Consider the following 18,645-nt stretch of genomic DNA (forward strand, 5'->3'; position numbering starts at 1 on the left):
TTGTCGTCATCTTTCTTCCCCCTCAGCCCGAAGGCGATGCTTGTGAGGCCTTATCCTTTATATTTAAGGCCCAGCAAACGCCGCAGGGTGCGTATTGCCATGCAAACAGAACAGCCGGGAGGACCGGGGCTGGACGCGGCCGCCAGGGGGAGCGCGGCTCCCGCCCAGCTCCGGCCTGACGGGACCCAGGCGGGCGGTGGGGGGCGGCCGCGACGCCGCTGCTGGCCTGGGCCGGCTCCCTCCTGCCCCGGGCTGGCTCCCTCAGCTCGGCGAGTCCCGGAGAGCGGCGGGACGGGGGTGTCCCTGAGCCGCCTCACGTCGCGGCGGTCCCTGAGGAAAAAGGCGGGAGCCGCGGGCAGCCATGAGGCGGGTTGTGCCGCGGGGGAGAGGGAGACAGAAAGTCCAGAACTGAAGCTCAGAAACATCACCTCCGTGTAATTTTAACGTAGTCTCCTGAAGTAATTTTAAAAATCCCATATTTTTAAGTAAATCTCCCTGTTTTGGCACATCTGGGCAATTGTGGACACTTGTCTCAGTGGTCCAGCCACACAAAGCTCTGGGGACTGACTGCTCTGACCAGACCCCGTGGCCTGACCAACATTTCTGAGGTGCTAACCAAACTCACGGGGAAAACTCACATCTTGCAAGCCTGTGCTAGGATAAATGGTAAGCTGCTTCTCTGTAACCTTCTCTTGGTGGGGGGGAAATACTGTTTTTGTGGAACAGCTGGCAACTTTGCAATATTTATCAGGGTTCCCGCTGTTGATTTGATTTACCATCCATTCTGCTCGATCTGAACTTGCTGCAGATGGGGTGAGGTGTTGTAAAGCCCTGCTGAAGCATAGCTCTGTTCCTCAGCAGCCATACAGACCATGCCAGTCACTGGCGTAGCAATACAAGGCAGTAAGTTAAGCGTTTTCTCCTCCCTTACTTCTTCCTGTCACGCACTGGAGTTTTATCCCATCTCCTTGCCTTCATTATATCAATTAATAGTAGTACTCTAAGGCAGGAATGGGAATGAATTTGAATCCAAATTAAGCTACACGAGCAGGTGGGGGAAGCTGAGAAAAGAGTCGTAATAACAAGATGTTCTTCAGACTGAAGGGCAATTTGGGAGTTTCTCTTTTCAGAGGACCTTGATTGCTCTCTTATGAGTAGCAATAGGCAGTGTTGCTTGAACATGAAAATTAAGAGCTGGATACAAAAGTAGGAGAAAAGGGGTTGTGCTTGGTATCTAAGACCCAGGCCTGTACTTTCTTGCCCTTTGTAGCTTTCCACCTATCGGTCACACTTTATTTGCCACCAGCAGGAGAACAGAAAAACAAGGACATGAAATTGCAGGGCTGAGACACGTCCTGTGATTCCCAAATCAGAGTCAGGGTTAGAGAACCTTGTGAGGATCTCTGGATCTTCTGACCCATTAGAAAGCACAAGAGGAGGCAGCACATGCTGGACCTAGCTCCGTCTGTGTAGAAGGCAATGGCTGCGTCCCAGCTAGCTGACCCCTTCTGTCCCAGCCATGCTGGATGTGTGTAGTGAGCATGATGTACTTTGATGTGAAAGACAGAGTGTGAAATACAACATACCCTGCAGCTCCCCACCAGCTTCTTTGATTTCCAGATCCTGGAGCCTCCTGTGTGTTCAGTAACACTAATGCATTTCTGCTCACAGGCAGCGAATTCCCCTTACACCTCCTCTTGCAGCCATTTCCTGAAGCTCACAAGGTCTCTGCTGTTGCAGCAGAAGTGAAGTGTATCTCATTTCTTATTGACGTGCACAAACTTCTTGTCACCCTTCCCTCCTGGATTAAGTTAGTAAACGATGCTCAGACCATCAAATGCTACCAGCGCACTACTGGTGAGTCTGAGGTATTCTCTTTTGACTTAAATGTCTGAAAGTGAAATTGATAAACCATGATCTGGTGAGCACTCATTAAGTGAATGGGGTTCACTTGACTTTTTAGGGCAATTTGTTTAAAACTGTATACTGCCAGTAGTCTGTAGAGTGGCTTGGCAATTTTTAAGGACATATGAGTAACTTTAGTAGTCCAAGTCCTGCTTTTGAGAGTGCCATGTAGGATCCTTGCCTCCCAGGAGCTTAAATCTGATTCAGTTTCAGATATCTTCATGTACTTTTGAAATTGCATTCAAAGCCTTAATAATAATTGTCATGAATATTTCACAAATTATAAGGATTTTATTCCCTTTTCCATGTATATTATTTAAAGCTCAGGAACTCAGGCAATTATGTTCATTTTTAGCTCTAATTGTTCAAGACCTTTTATTTTTTGCCCACAGTGAACAGATGCGTGTTTGGGATAGCAATATTTTAAACATTTCCTAACGTCCTTATAAGGGTCTTGATAGCAGAATGCATGATAATATTGAAAAGTATTTAGTAAAATCCATTCCCCTGTGCTACTACAAATTTCTCCTGTTCAGAAAACTCTTACTTTCTGGAGGAAGAAAAGTGCTTTGTAACCTCTATTTTCATGTCATCACGAACAAGTTCATACCTTAAAAAGCATTAAAGGGAAAGCTGTTAACATGCAGGACAATTATGGAAGGAACTTGGAACCAGTGAACAGTGAGAGGACTTCAAACTCAAATCTGGTCTAGGCTGTTAATGAACAGATCTCATTAGTAACTGGAAGTGAAATGCTATAGTGGGGGTAGGCACCATATAGGTACTTTACATGAAAAGCACCTTTTGTTAGCTATATTCGAAAAAAAAGACGAGCAATTCTGTCACTGAGGAAGAAGGGTACAAGGGTCAGCATGCAGGTGAAGACCAGAGTTTGCTGTGTGCTGTTACAAAACCTGGCCTTCTCCATTGGTTTAGGGAGAGGAAGTTGCTGGGAAGAGAGCCCATCTAAATCTGTTGTGGCTCTGTTTGTGTGGGTGCCTCGTGTTCTCTGTGAAAACTTGTGTAATTATGCCACTGAGGTAAGAATTATGATGTTCACTTGCCAAGACCTCCAGGATCCCATGAGGATTATAGTCATAGTCACTGATGTGAGAGCAAAGTATTCTACTCGTTGAGTACATAAGGAAGAAAGTCTTAAAAGTTTAACTATTGCTTTTGAGTGCTGGTTGGTGGGGAGAAAGAGCAGCAGCCCATTTAATTCTCTATTCACTCACACTCTCTGCAGTGATTTGTTTTCTTTCCTCTGATTCTGTCACTGTTTTCTAACAAATTTTTAATTATTTTTTTTTTACAAACCAGACTCCCATCTTCTCTTCACGTTCAATCTGATGTGTGAATTGCCTGGCCTTGCTGCAAAGTCACTGGGAAGACAAAGATCTTGTTTAGTCATCCTTGGAGAAACATCCTTCACCCCTCAGCTTTTACCTCCTGTCTGAAAGACTGTCAGTTCAGGATTAATTGTAAGCATGACTTGATTTTATGTTGGAAATTAACCTTGAATTACTAATTGGTCTCCATTTCAAACAATTCTTTTGATTTGGGATGAATTCACCAATGTGTGCTGTGTTCCCATCGGGTGACAGTTGAAAAGGAGCAAAGACGCATTTTAAACACTGTAGGCTGACTTGATAGAAGAGTTTCCTCTTAAAACAACTGTCCAGAAAGGGTTAATGGTGGATTTAATTATTTCCTCAGCCATAATGAAAGAGACAGTTAGAACCAGCTGCAACCAATAACAGCTACTGGGGCAGAACAGAGCAGCAGGTAGAAAGACTAGAGTCTGCACTGGGAATTCTTCAGTGCTGGAGTTGAAAAATCTCTAAGTATAACAAGGGGAATGGGGAGGGCCAGGTGGATAATCCTTCAAGATAGGTTGGAAGTCAGATGTGAAACTGGACCTTATTTTTCCCCACTTTTTCTTGTCTTCAGGAGAGAAAGCATTCCTGAATTAGGGAGAAGCTGAAAGGCAGCCCATATTGTCTGATTCATATTAATTCCAAAAGATGAGGCTCATATCGTCATCACCGATACTGAAAGAGCCCTTTGTTAACTTTTGGGCACAGTAACCCCAGCTCCTATAGTCCGTGGTTCTTAAAGATCTTGCATCATTTTCACAAGTCTAGAAGGGTTAATCTGACTGGCTTGGTCCAGTTCTGTGTGCGCTATCTAACTTCTTGCTAGGGCACAGTGCTTTTGGCATCTGATCCAAAACACTGCATTTTGCTTCAGAAGTAGCCTTTCAGGTCTGGGTCTCTGTCTGAGCTCCAATGCAGTAATCAAGCTATGTAGATTTCTCCATTTGGTTTCAACTGTGAGAACCGTGCAGTTTTTAAAAGTCCTTTGGGACTTCTTTGCTTGGAAAAAGGACCCATGAACAAACTGTTCTGATTTGCTTCAGAAGGCTTGGCTAACAGATGTTGGCTGGGTCCCTTTGAGAGCTTTTAAATTGCATATTCATGAGCTGACCTTTTTAGCCACTTCCCATGCAGGAAGGACCTATGTCTACATTTTGTTTGCAGTATTAGGAATATAAAAGATTGCCTACATAACTGAATGTGAAAATGGATTGGGGTTTGTTATCTCAAGCTTCTTCTTTCTAAGTTTCTTCTGTAGCCCTTGTGTGTTCTGTCTACGTCTGTTCTGTGGTGGCCCACAGCTCCCTAGTGTCTCTAGCAATTACTGTTTTTCCAAGGCAGAATCACTAGGGTATGCAGTGGGGAGAAATGACAGTCTAAATTAAGAGGCTCTCGCAGACTTGGAAGATGATAATTTGTCTGTAACAAAACTCCTCATTAGAATACTGTTAATTTCCTTTCTGTGACAATTATAGCACAGCACTAGCTCATATGTGCAATGTGCAGAGATATTTCCATAAAAAAAACCTTCGTTGCCACTAGTGAAAACATTCCTTAGAGGAGAAAAATGAACTTATAATTTTGCAGCAGTTTTCCAGTTTAATGGGGATTTGATATTAAGGTAAGTTTATTTTGCAGCTCTCCCTGACGTTTATTGCATTTATGTTAGACTTCATGGTTAGCATTTTCCTGCTAGCATCTGCAATCTGAGGTGATCCACAGTTCTTGGAATGGCAGTCCCCAACTGTGTGGAACCTGTTACCCCTGAAATTCAGCTCATTTATTCTCTCTTTACTTCTAAAACTGGCTTTCCTCCTCCCTAAAGACATCTTTAATGATTGCTGTTTCTTTTTGTTGGCATAGTATATTTTTGCTTATCCATCTGTTTTAAGTTTTGATGAGGTTTAGGTTTTTAATCAAAAAGAGATTGTTTTTATAATAGCTGTACATGGCCTGGAATATTTTGGCAGGGGTGGTGTTGTATGAGTAAGGTGGGTTAGTGCGTCTCAAAAGTGCTGCATTTGGTAGCCTGCTCTTTCGTTTTGGAAGAGCAGGCTGGGCAGGCTCTAGACAAGTAAGAAGTGCAGAAAGAATCACCTTTAAACCTGAAGGAGGTCTGCTCTGTTTAACTTAGGACAACAGTTTGGTGATCATAGAATCATTTAGATTGGAAAAGACCTCTAAGATCATCAAGTCCAACCGTTATGGAGGTGGGAGAAGCCCTCTGTTCATCAGTTCCTCTGGAGACTTCTGAGCAGTTTTTATTTTGTTGTCATTTTCACATCTGAATCCAGAGGTGGAAAAATTCTGCTCTTCAGGTCCAAGGGTGTTGAGTTTACTTCTTGCACTCACTGTAAAAGTTTAGCTAAAATCTTCAAAGTACTGGAAGGGACATTTCTTGAAAAAATATCTCTGATCTGCTGGGCTCAGAAACATAAATGGAGGGGAGTTTTTTACCTTAGCACTCCTTGAACATAAGAGTTTCTTTTCTAATGTTCGTTCAGGATGGGGCAGTTGGATAGTAGTTGGGCAGTAACAGAGGATAAGATTATCATCTTAACTCTTTCATTTGTTCCCAAAATACAGATCACTTGCACGTTTGATTTCGCCTTCTAGTTTTGCTAAGGGAAAACTTAGGTGACAGAGGAGATCATTCCTTTTACTTGACTTTGCTCAGCTCTGTGAGATACTGTAGCCCTTGGTCCTGACCTTAAATTAGTGCCAGCCCCGTGGGCTGCTGAGCTGTGGACGTCTGCCGGCAGGTGTAGCTCATGGGGACACCTGCAGAGATCTGGGCACTGTTCTCCTTCTGCAGAAGAGTATTTTAGTGTTTAAGAAGCTAGGGCCCACTGGCAACAGCCTGTCTGGGTCTTTACTGTTAAGAATGCTGTGCTGTTCACCACTGTGTTGTCCTGGTGCTTTAGCTCACAGCTCACAAGTTTCCCATCACTGCGTGGGACAAATTTGATCCAGATCAAAAGTGATAAGGTGTATGGAGTAAGGCATTTGTGACGGCTCTGGATGGGAGAGAGGAGAGGATCTCTGCTGTACGCTCTGCTGCTGCTGGCTGGAAGGTCCCATTCCCGTTCCACAGCTTTTCTGTTGGGGTTTTCCTTTATCTTTTCTTGTTTCTGTTTGCTTTTAAGACAAATTTGTAGGGAAAGGAGGGAGTTCTAGCTCGGCTCTGTCCTTGTGGCTGAGAGCTCTCGTGTCACCAAAACTTGGCCCGGGGTGCCGGCCCCCTCTGCCCGGGGCTGCCCTCAGCTGTGGCAGCCGCTGAGCAGAGCGGAGCAGGGCGCTGGCACCGGGCGGAGCAGCCTGGCTCTGCCGGCCCTTCCCCCTTGCCAGCCGGCTATTGCCGCGCTTGGTTGGAAGGAGCTAAAACTGCTGCATTTCTGCCCTCAGCCGAGGCGTTCCCCAAGTTCCTAATCCCGGCTCCAGATGGCTAAGATACCCATCTCCTCGCGCAGGGACGAATAACGATGGGGAAGGCTTAAAAACCCCACAGCGACCCCGCACTGCGACTCGCCGGGATGGAGAAGTTGGCTCCCAGACCCCCAGCAGCGCCGCGCGGCTCCGCCACCTGCCTGCGCTCGCTCCGCCCGACCCCCGGCTCCGGGAACCCGAAGGGGAGCTCGGAGAGGGGGGCACAGAGCCGGCCGAAAGGGGGGCCGCCCCCCTAGCGGAGCGGGGCTGCTCCCGGCGGCTCCCCCCGAGCTCTGCCTCCCTGCGGGGCCGGCCTCGGCCGCTGCCAGCCCCCGGGGCCGCTCGGGGGGGGGGGGGGCTGGCCGTGCCCCCGGGGGCCGTGCCCGGGGCGGGAGGAGGCGAGGGGAGGCGAGAGGTGGCCGAGCCGCCCCGGGGAGGGGTCACCTGCCCCGGCCGGAGCCCGCCGCCGGGATGCCGCCCGCCTGCGCTGCCCCCGCTAATTGGATGTTCCCTGGATGGAGGATTTCCTCCCCTCCCGCCTGCGGGAGTCATGAAGGCAGCAGGCTCGGCTGCGCTTGAAAGTTTGCCAAGCGGCAGCTAGGTTTAATTTCTTCAAGGATCTGGGGAGTAAAGGGGGGCGGGTGGGGGGGCGGGGGCTGCGGGGGGACCGTTTCCAAGCATGGGAGACAGGCTGCCGGAGCCTCACGCCAGCTCTTCCCCTGCCGTGGCTGCCAGCTCAGAAGCGGAAGAAATCGAGGTGCTCGACTCCGAGGATGTCCTACCTATGGCCGCAGAGGATGTAAGTTTCCTTTGCTCGCTGCCTTCACCCCTTTCCTCCGGGCCGGGTTAATCGGCTCACGCTATTTATAAAGAAAGCCCGGGCCGGGGGGAGGAACGGGGCCGGTGACCCTCCAGGCGCCGGCTCCGTCCCCGCCGCCCTCCCGCCGCTCCCTGCCCCGACAGGAAAGGGGGGGCTCCGGCAGCCGCCGGGCCGGCCCCGTCCTGGGGCGCAGCCCCCTTCTCCCCCTTCTCGGCCCAGCCCGGAGCCCCCCGGTGCTGCCCCGCCGGGCTCCTTGGCCGCCCGCACCCGGCTGCCGGCGAGCTGCGGCTGGCCGGGCAGGGCACTGCTGGGGGCAGAGGGACCGGGCTGCGGGCACAGGCGGCTCTAGAGACAGGAGTGGGGCTGATGTCTCGGCTTGAGGGGCTTCCTGGGGACAGAGAGCTTCTCCAGAGTCCCAGCTACTCGGAGGGTGACAGACGTGGAACACCCCCCTTCTTAAGAACCTGTTCCATCTTCCAGCCCCCGAGCTACAAACAGAGGAGGAAGTTTTTTTCCGTGTTTTTCTTTTGTTTTTTGTTTTTTTTTCCCACCCAAGTTCGGCAGGGCTGATAGCCTCTCTCCACCCTCTGAGCTGCGATTTCACCCGAGGATGGGTTAACTTGGTGCTGTCTCTCCTCTGCTCACCCAGCCTAGAAGGACACCAAGTGGTCCTGCGTGCTTTGAATCAGCTCTTGCCAGGCTGAGCAGCAACGCCTGCAGAGCTGAGGTGGTAGTTCTGCATCTGCCGGTGCTGGAGGCTGGAGCTCGCTGTGCACCTGTCTGGGGGGGAGTGAATATGAGCAGATCTGCATTCCTGGTGCAGCCCTGGACTGCTTGCAGCTCTCCTTCCTAGCAAACTCTGCTGGGATGAGGGCTGTGCAAAGTGCCTGCTCAGCCTGCAGAGGTAAGCGCAGGCTCTGTTCCTGCCTATGGAGGGATGAAGCAGTGATGCTGAATGTCTTTCTGAAGTGGGCTGTCTCCCGGACCTTGCACAGGCATGAAAGGGGCGCTTGTAAACTAAGCCTCCCACAATGGCACATCCCTTTTTGCCTCTACTTTTATGATGCTGCTAGAGGAACCTGCCAGGGGCTGCTCGGGGCAGCGCCTGCTCCTGCTCCTCCAGTCCTTCCGAATCCCCTAGAATTCGGTTGCTGAATTTTCCTCCCAGAGGGCAAGCAGAGGAAGTGCACTTGCTTGGTAGAGCTGCTTTCCCCAGGCTATAATCCCGAGCACTGCACGTTCAGGAGGGAACGTGTGATGCAGTTTGTGCTCTGCTATAACACTGCCGGGTAGTCTGCACTGGAGCATGCCTGAGCAGGGGTACATGTAATTTTCACTGGGAAAGGATGGTTTTCCAGGAGTCCAGGTTTCCAAATCCCTGTGCTTGCTTACTTCAGACTGTGACCTTTTATTCCCTGACAAATTTTGTGCTTGTCTGGATGGTCTACAAGTAAGATTTCCTGTTGTGATACACACGGGCCCCTTGGAGTTCCTCCAGCCTCTACAAGAATGCAGCCATTAGCAATTCGATCCTGCCAGGGGCCCAGGAGAAGCGGAGTGCTGAGTGCCTGGCAGGATTGGGCTCCTGAGACAGTAGACAGGCTGTGAGCTTTCCTTGGTGAAATCTAGATTCTCATCCTAGTTCTGCTGCTGATGTGCTGCTTGACCTTGAGGTAGGACAGCCTGGGTCTGGTCCAGCTCGCAGTGTCCTACTATTACTTACCTTGGGATCTGCATTATTATTTGACTCTCGTGCCTTGTTTTCTGCAGTCGAGAAAATAGAGTCAGAGCCCACAGTTGCATTTGCTTATGAGAAGCTGCTGAGACCTGGCAATAGATGATATGACAGAAGCTTGAGGTATCATGTATCATCTGCAAGTCAGAAGAGCAGGAAGTGGTATAAATGCCCTCCTTCTCCACAGCCAAGGATTTCCTGCTGAAACAAGCAGGCTGCAAGCTACAGAGCATCATCTCTGAAAATTCAAACTGCTCTGTGCTAGGAGCGTGCCCCCCGAGACCTAACTGGGGGTTGATTTTCTGTTATTACATTTGAGAGCTTGACGTAAGCTCTTTGGTTTGGCCAGCAAGAACTGTCACAAGGTCAGTTCTTTATATGTTGTTAACCACAAAAATATTACACGGTAGATGTAACGCCTTGACAGCGTGTAACAGCTCAGCTGTGATGTCATTACAGCTCTTGGAGCAGCATTCCACGAAGCCAGCATTGAGGCAGTCCCAAAATGTTCTGTTTAAAGTGCTGGGCTGATTTATGATGATAAATGGGAGTTTATAAATGGATGGGGACGTGGGGAGGAGGGGAGCCAGCAGCTGAACTGATTAAATTCAGTGGCCTGATACCCCACTGTCTCTCCAGTCAGTTCTGCTTTAGATTTGCCTACCATGTGAAAGGAAATATTCTTGGGAGGATTGGGTAAGGCTCTCACCAGAGCTCTGCTTTGCATATAGCAGAGTGAGGAGACTTGCTTTTATGAGGCTCATGTTTGTTATTTTTCTCATTTTGCTCTTCTAGGAAGGTGATTGAAGCAGAAACAAAGTGTTGTGCTGAACAACACGCTGCAGACAAGAGAACTGAGAACGTGCAGGTTTTTTCATGGGGAATCTAAGCAGTGGTTAGCTGGGTCACTGTTGCCCCATGGAAGTTGATCTCTTCTCAGCTGACCCCAAATCCAAGACCTAGGAGAGAGAAGCAAGCACTTCATTAGGAATTTCCTCAGTTCCATGGGGCTGTGTGGCTTGACATTGGTCTTTGTACAAAGCATAAACCAGAGCCAGTCATCAGCTTGTTCTTTCTGTTCCCAAGTGACAAGGACTGGTGGAGCATTCACGTGGTTGTCTGCACTGAAGTGGACCTTCTTTCTGTGCACAGCTTTTCAGACAGATCTGGAACAAAAGTTGTAGGGGTAAATATAGTCCCAGGCTTCCCCCTTTCCACATTGTGCAAGAGGAATTATCCATTTTTTAGCTGTGGACATGTGAGGCTCAGAGAACTGATGGGTTATCAAAGGCCTTGCAGCAAGTCCCTGCCAGAGTTAGGAGCAGGCAAGGCTCTGACAACCAGAGAAGGCAGTCTGTGGGTCATGGTTGGGCCACAGGATCTTAGAAAGTGATCTGAAAAAACATTGCTAACTCCTCCCTCCCCTCAATATACACCAAGCTGTCTTGATCCCTGTGGATAAAAAGCCTTTTATTCCTTAGTCACTCACAAGCAGACAAAGCAGAAGAAAACAGAATTAACACATGAATGTTCCGAGTTTGTCTTAATTTGGATTTGTAAATGAAAACTGTACTCCCTGTGGTTGGTAGATTCCCCCTGCCTCCTCCCCCGGAAGGGTAGGTGATTCTGGGATGAAGAAGGCTGTTGGAAATGGCACTAGATCATTTGGTTATTTCTCAGTTAGAATATACTTCTACAGTTTGCTGCATGTTAATGTCGTTGCTCTCATACCTTCTTTTTCTTTTTTCCTCCCTTACGCATTGCCTCTCAGCACTGGAAAGCCCTATTTGATCAGGTATGTGAACAACTGATGTATTGTCTCTGTCTTATGAGCAAAGAGTGTAGCCCGCACTTAATTTCCTCTGTACTAGATTTTCCATGCTTTTAACGTACAATTTAGGAGCTCTGTGTTCCTGATTCCCAGGGTGCTGGTGTGCAAGTCGTTATTATCATTAATGCTTTGGGCCTTTCTCTCAGTTTCTCATCAGAGCAGCCAGGAGGAGAAGCGGGCCCAGGCTGACCATCCCTTGTAGCACAGGGGCTGAGCCGAGGTGCTGCAGCAGGTGCTCCCTGTAGCTGCCAGCTCCCTGTAGCTGCCAGCTGCACTACCCCTGCTCTGTGGATTAAAGGATCGCCTACTCTTTGAGGCAGGCAAACTAGGACCTGTAAAACCAGCACTGTGTTCTATGAAATGGTTCCCCAGCTGCTGAACCGACTTATGCGTGATAACATCTATTTGATCCAGGAGAGGACCCGCAGCTTTTAACTTCCACAGAATTAGCAAAGTATCTGCTTCTGTACCAAAAGCCGTGGTTGTACCCGATAAATGCCATTGGTCACACCCGTAGCTGGCTGAAATCCACAGAGCTCTGTAAAGCTCTGAGTTATAGCTGCTGAGAATTTGGGTTGTGGATTCTAGCTTGTAAATTATGCTTTTAGCTGCTTTACCTGACATGTTTGCTTTGTGGTGTTCCTTCCATCTGCCAGGCTGAAATGTGAAGCAGCTATAAACTGAAGGATTTTTCTAGGGTTGACTTGCTTTTAAACTGCACCACTCTCTGGATGTCATAAACTTTTGTGCCGTTGTGTGTGCATGTAAATGTCACCTACTGTAAGTGAACTTACTCTGATGCTGACGTTGACCTGGCAATCTTAAAGTTCTGAGGTATTTTTGTCCCCACTTTACAAGGTGATAATTCTTGCTTATACAGCTGAAGGCTGTGGTGCAGTCTCTGTCAAAGGATGTCCTCGGTACCTTGAGGGTCTTGCTGTCATTCAGCTAATAACTGGACTGCCTGCTCTGATGAGTGCTTGTTTGTAGCGAGTTAGCTGTGACTAACTGTTAATCCACGTGTCTGGACTGCAGTTCGTTTGTTGTTGTACAGTCAAGCAACTGGCAGTTGGGAATTAGATTACTCTAATTGTTGATCACACCTAAATTGCGTGGTGTGTTTGAATTTGCTGGGGCTCATAGGGAATGCTGCCACTCAGAAGACTGATTCAAGATAAATTGTTTGTGGTCTGAGCTGAATGTTTCAGCCACTTGGAATTCTCTTCTGTCTCGAAAGTTGGCCTTAATTTGAAGTCTGATTCTACAAGCATCCTTTGAAGTCATTGAGTCCTTGTGGGATGGGGATCTTGGCTGGTAGCTACCTCAGGCTCAAAGAGAGGAATGGGTAATTTCCCACTGGACTTGCTTGCATAGTAGAGGTCTTTTTTTTTTTTTCCCTTTCTTCTTCTCTCCCCCCCTTTTTTTCTTTTCTTTTTTTTTTTTTTTTTTTTTGTCTAAGGGAGGGGAGTTTGACTGTTGGATTTACAGAAAATTACTGCAGGAACAAGGGAATGGGCTGCAAAGGCAGGACTCTGATAATTAGCTATGTTTCAATTAGGGCTGCAGCGGAAATTTAAGCCTCGTCTGTAAGGCTTTATTATCAAAGAGAATGCAACCTGTGACAACTAGTTGTAAGTCCTGAATAAATCAATAACGTCCTTGTTGCCTGTGGGCAAAGCCAAGGCGCTGACGTCTTCCTCAAGCACAGTATCAGCAATGCAATGCAATTAGCCTGCAGTGAATCGCAAGATGCTGTTTGTCATGGAACAAGGTTGCTATTCCCAGCAGCTCTGTGCTGGTAGGAGAGGGGAGCGTTTTGTTTAGCTCTGACTGGCATCCACGTGAAACACGATAATGTCTTAATAGCTAGAGAAAGTCTGAGTGTTGAAACTCAGAAGAGTTGCAGCTCTCGCTGGGAGATCTGACCTGGCCTGATGTGTGTGCAGGGTGGAAGTGGGCGACCAAAGATTTATGTGCCCCGTCTCTTTGTGACTCATGGGCTGGGACTAAGGCTTAAGTCACCCGCTCTTCTGGGACGCAGGGGCTTCAGCGTTCACCTCCTCCCCAGAGAGCAGTGGAACGAGGGAAGACCCTGGAGGATGTGTTAGGGCAGTTGGGAATTCACGGGCTGGGAGTCTGCAAGTCTCCTGTTTCCAGGGTGATTTACGGTGATGGTAAATGATGCAGGGGAGGGGGCAGTAATCCCTCCCCTCCCTGCCTTTGGTGGGGGGACAGGTGATGAAATTGTTAGTAATGCTTTTTCTTTTCCTGGGGGGAGATATTTTTACAAAACTTTCATTTAGGCTTACTGACAGAAAAGCAGTTTTATGTATAGACATACGAAATTTAAAGGGTTCTTTATAGTTGTTTCTAACCCTTCCCCCTAAACATCTTAAATTAAAAATTCAGGATTTCTTGATGAAAATTGCTGCTCAACCATAAAACGATGTGTTTTTCCCTTGTTTATTTTGGGAAAGAGGAGTGAACGACAATGATTTCTAGAGGAATTTTTCTATTCATTTTGATCCAGCTCTATTCTGTCATGCTGGGAACTGTCAGTGAGTGATACCAGTATCTCCAGCCACTGTCAGATTGCTTCTTTAAAGAAGTAAAAGAACTGAAAATTGGCAAAAAGTTAGGTCCAGCTCTGCTTCCTAGGCTTCGAGGTTCAAATAAGCCCCTCCCAGATTAAAATCCTGAGTACCAAAGCTCCTTCTGTATTTAGCGGGGTCAAGACTTCACCCAAGTGTTTGGGAGCAGGCAGACAGGCAGCTTCTCAGTGCTGCTGCCAGGAAGTTATGGTACAGCTGCTGCTTCATGCCATGCTTAAAAGATGCATTTTTTATTCTGAGGCCACAGCCCTCGGGCAGCTCTAACTCACTTTTATACGGGAACTTTTATAGGGATTCATACATTTATTTATTGTGCTCATAAACACCCTCCACCCACACACACACATTAGCTCCGCATCTGCTGCCTTCTGCAGAGCCTGCACTGTCGCTGAGCACTCCGCACACACTGTCTCTGTGTGGAATCCAAGCTCCAAGCAGAGCATGACATTACCTCTCTCCATTCCTACACGGTCGCTTGGGGGTTTATTTGTTTGTTCTTCACTGGCCAAAAAAAATTTTGTTATTCACAGATATTTCACAGATATTTCTAGGTTGGAAGAGACCTCAAGATCATCGAGTCCAACCTCCGACCTAACACTAAGTACTCCACTAAACCATATCCCCAAGCTCTACATCTAAACGTCTTTTAAAGACCTCCAGGGATGGTGACTCCACCACCTCCCTGGGCAGCCCGTTCCAATGCTTAATAACCCTTTCGGTAAAGAAGTACTTCCTAACATCCAACCTAAAACTCCCCTGTCGCAACTTTAGCCCATTCCCCCTCGTCCTGTCACCAGGCATGTGGGAGAATAGACCAACCCCCACCTCTCTACAGCCTCCTTTCAGGTAACTGTAGAGAGCGATGAGGTCGCCCCTGAGCCTCCTCTTCTCCAGGCTGAACAAGCCCAGCTCCCTCAGCCGCTCCTCGTAAGACTTGTTCTCCAGACCCCTCACCAGCTTGGTCGCCCTTCTCTGGACTCGCTCGAGCACGTCCATGTCCTTCCTGTAGCGAGGGGCCCAAAACTGAACACAGTACTCGAGGTGCGGCCTCACCAGAGCCGAGTACAGGGGCACAATCACTTCCCTCGACCTGCTGGCCACACTGCTTCTTATACAGGCCAGGATGCCGTTGGCCTTCTTGGCCACCTGGGCACACTGCTGGCTCATATTCAGCCGACTATCCACCAATACTCCCAGGTCCTTCTCGGCCAGGCAGCTTTCCAGCCACTCATCTCCCAGCCTGTAGCTCTGCTTGGGGTTGTTGCAGCCCAGGTGCAGGACCCGGCACTTGGCCTTGTTGAACTTCATGCAGTTGACCTCAGCCCATCGCTCCAGCCTATGCAGATCCTCCTGCAGAGCCTTCCTGCCCTCGAGCAGATCGACACACGCACTTAGCTTGGTGTCATCTGCAAACTTACTGAGGGTGCACTGGACGCCCTCATCCAGATCATCAATAAAGATATTAAAGAGGACCGGCCCCAGTACCGAGCCCTGGGGGACTCCACTAGTGACCGGCCTCCAGCCAGATTTGACTCCATTCACCACAACTCTCTGGGCCCGGCCATCCAGCCAGTTTCTAACCCAGCGAAGCGTACGCCAGTCCAAGCCCCGAGCAGCCAGTTTCTTGAGGAGAATGTTGTGGGGAACGGTGTCAAAAGCCTTACTGAGGTCAAGGTAGACCACGTCCACAGCCTTTCCCTCATCCACCAAGCGCGTCACTTGGTCATAGAAGGAGATCAGGTTCGTCAAGCAGGACCTGCCTTTCATAAACCCATGCTGACTGGGCCTGATCGCCTGCTTGCCCTGCAAGTGCTGCGTGATGACCCTCAAGATAATCTGCTCCATGAGCTTCCCCGGCACTGAGGTCAAACTGACAGGCCTATAGTTCCCCGGGTCTGCCCTGCGGCCCTTCTTATAGATAGGCGTCACATTGGCTAGCCGCCAGTCAACCGGGACCTCCCCCGATAGCCAGGACTGCCGATAAATGATGGAAAGCGGCTCGGCCAGCTCCTCCGCCAGTTCTCTCAGTACCCTCGGGTGGATCCCATCCGGCCCCATCGACTTGCGCACATCCAAGCTCCGTAGCAGGTCGCCAACCATTTCCTCATGGATAGCGAAGGCCACATCCAGCTCCCCATCCCCTTCCACCAGCTCAGGGCACTGGGTGTCCGGAGAACAACCGGTATTGCCGCTAAAGACTGAGGCAAAGGCGGCATTAAGCACCTCAGCCTTGTTGTTGTTAATCTTCAGGTTAACTTAAAAGTAAGAGAATTCCAGTAGCACGTCCTGGCAATTTCACACTTCTCTGTGCTGTTAAGATCCCCAGTTAATTCCCTTGCATGCAGACATGAGAACATCTCACTGTCCTCGCTGAAGCCAAGTCGTATGATGGCTAGACAGTGAGACTGCAGGCAAGTCTTCTGTGGGACTGACGGTTCCTGCTTGCTGTGTCCTTTATAAGGCCTCGGGTGCCCTTCTTTGCCTCTACGTCCCCAACATCCCTGCTTTAGAGATGACTGCAACTAATCGGTATTATCCAGCCCTCGGCCGTGCTGGGTGAAAGGGACTATCTAAGAGGATGGTGTTCATTATTAGGACAGACCTGCCTTTCGAATGTAGCTTTTAGCTTTGTTAGATGCCAAGAGCTTGTGTCGTCTCTGTCCCATCCCCACGGCTGCTGAGATTTCAAGGGTGAATTAACATTATCAGCCCTCATCTTGGAGTGCTCGCTTCTTCTCACCCATACCCTGCTTTGTAGTCATGACAACAAACTGGTTTTAAATAGCCACACACAAAACTCTCCCAAAAGACCCTCCTCACTGGCTCAGCACCTTGATTCTATTGCTTATCAATCCAGGCTGTGTTTTTGTTGCAGCTGCTTTAGGAATCCTGGATTCCTTCCTGAGACTTTTACGTGGGTGTGATGGCAACAGATGAACAGAGTTTATGGGGAATGGAGAGAGATGCCAAGCTACCCGCTCTGTGTAGGCAGCTAATGGAAAGCTTGAGCTCAGAAATGAGGCTGTAGAGATACTCTGGACCAGACGTGCACTTGTCAGGAAGAGTTCAGTTGCTGACACTACCAGCAGTGGGTGCAGCTGAACCTGCTCTGCCACAGTCTCTAAAGCATGAAAATACGCCGACCTTGCAACCGTCTTAAATCCAGGGCTGTTTCCTGCACGACTGAAATTGCAAAGCAATCCATAAAATCGGGCCAGCTATGATCATGGTTGGTGGTAACTGAGAAAGGGAATTATTTTGAACTCAATGATCTTTTATGTTAACTGTGTCCCTTTTCTCAGGATAGCCTTTAACACAGGCAGGACGAGCAGTTTCTCACGCTATAAAAGAAATTCCAGTTTGTTTACTGGGGCACTGTTGAGCTAAACATCACACGCCCCTTTGAAAAGTTCCCTGACTATTGTTGCTGGCTAACCCCTGCTGGCTGCGGCTGGAAGACCTCGACAGGCAGGTCTCTGAGCTCCAGGCAGTGGTTTGTGTCTGGAGACTTCACTGCTTTTTCTGACAAATTGCTTGTGTCTTCCTGCTGGTTTGTGTGGGACGTGGGGAGCGGGAGAAGGAGAAACTGTGAGATGAGGAATAGGAAACAGTATCTGTGAGAGCAGCAGCATGGGCAGGAGGTTTGATCACAGGGTCGTATGCTGCTTTCATGCCCTTGGATTTTGGGCTGTTGCTGTCTCTAGGTTAGGGCTCATTGGGACATTGTGTCCACATTGGAGCAGAGTGGCACTGCAAAGAGGAGGTTAGAGGAACTGGAGATAGGAAATAGCCATAACTTGTTACTTTATCTCCTAACGAGGACTGGAGAATCAGAGGTGCTGGTGGCCAGACTGTCCGTGGCGATAAAAGATTAGCATCCAGGCCCTACAGCCAGGGTCTGCTTTGTCTGTTTTATTAGGCGCTTCTGTGAATGTGGCAAGAAACTTGCTTCCTTTTACTCCCCCCTCCACCACGCTGTGCGTTGTAAAGGGGAAAGACACTCTAAAAGCTACAAGGGTCTCTTGGCAATGCACAGAGGGGGTTCTGCATCTGCCCCATGCCTTGAAGTCTAATCTCATTTACAGTTGTCAGCGTGGGCTGCTGTAGGAGATGAAAGGCAGAGGACAAGGAGGGAGAATAGATTAGCCTTGAGCAGAGGGCACTGGGAGTGCACCTGCCTCTGCCCCGCTACCTTGAGGAGGGGCGTCAGTGGCAGCTGGGCATGTGTCATCTGCTGCTCTTTGAGGCGCCCAGCCATGGAGCACACGATTAATGACTCAAGGGGATGGGCTTTTGTGAGCGATAAAGCCCTGGGATTTAGGCAAGGCTCTCAGGCCTTTTTTTCCGAGCAACGCTATCACTTTACATTTCTCAAGCGGCGTTTTGGGAGCAGGGAGCTGCTGTCTGTGACCACAATGCTCGCCTTTCTCCTCCCTCCCCAAACTGCGCTGACCTTTGTCATGCAGCATTAACCCTTTGACTCCTCCACTTTGGGTTGTGGGGTTGGGAAGAAAAGAATCCCTTCAAATTCATTGCCCTGTAGACAGACTTGAAGGGAAGAATGGACTGGCAAGAGAATCTGGTTTTGCTGAGGGAGATTGGTTTGCTGATGCTGTCTGGATTATCAGCCCCTTGCTGCCTTCTGCCAGAGGCCTTTTTGAATGCATGAACCCCCAGGAAAAGGGGGAAAGGAATTTTTCCTTCTTTCGGTCAAGGAGGGAAACTGAGGCGCTGAGCAGGTTATGTCTGAGAGAGTTCCCTCTGCAGGGTACTGCCTTGTCTTCCACCCTGCCAGGATTAGCCTGTTTCTGTCCCCAGTGCTGTTATGGTAGATGGTGATCTCCTAGCACTTCAAGGCTTATACCCACGTTTGGCTGTTATCCACGATACCCTGGAGTGATAGTTCAGTATGAGAAAGCTACCTGCAGGTCATCAATCTT

At 49.0% G+C, this 18,645-nt stretch overlaps 1 protein-coding gene across 5 annotated transcripts in view; it reads left to right on the plus strand.

Annotated features, from left to right (window-relative positions):
- The first annotated feature begins 116 nt into the window (after positions 1–116).
- The window catches only part of RHBDL3 (rhomboid like 3), a 73,815-nt gene continuing 55,286 nt past the window's right edge, over positions 117–18,645 (plus strand). For 2 of the 5 annotated variants that reach the window (XM_083805421.1, XM_083805422.1), the window contains exons 1-4: positions 117–666; positions 3,226–3,386; positions 6,206–7,506; positions 11,034–11,057. In XM_083805421.1, the coding sequence (XP_083661547.1) occupies positions 7,387–7,506; positions 11,034–11,057 (144 nt within the window). In that variant the 5' untranslated portion in view covers positions 117–666; positions 3,226–3,386; positions 6,206–7,386. Of the gene's footprint in view, positions 667–3,225; positions 3,387–6,205; positions 7,507–10,348; positions 10,449–11,033; positions 11,058–18,645 lie in introns of those variants that run through there. The other 3 variants (XM_083805427.1, XM_083805409.1, XM_083805426.1) reach the window with 3 other exon arrangements.

This window comes from Anser anser, assembly GCF_964211835.1.
Source record: "Anser anser genome assembly, chromosome: 19".
Classification (NCBI taxonomy): Eukaryota; Metazoa; Chordata; class Aves; order Anseriformes; family Anatidae; genus Anser; species Anser anser.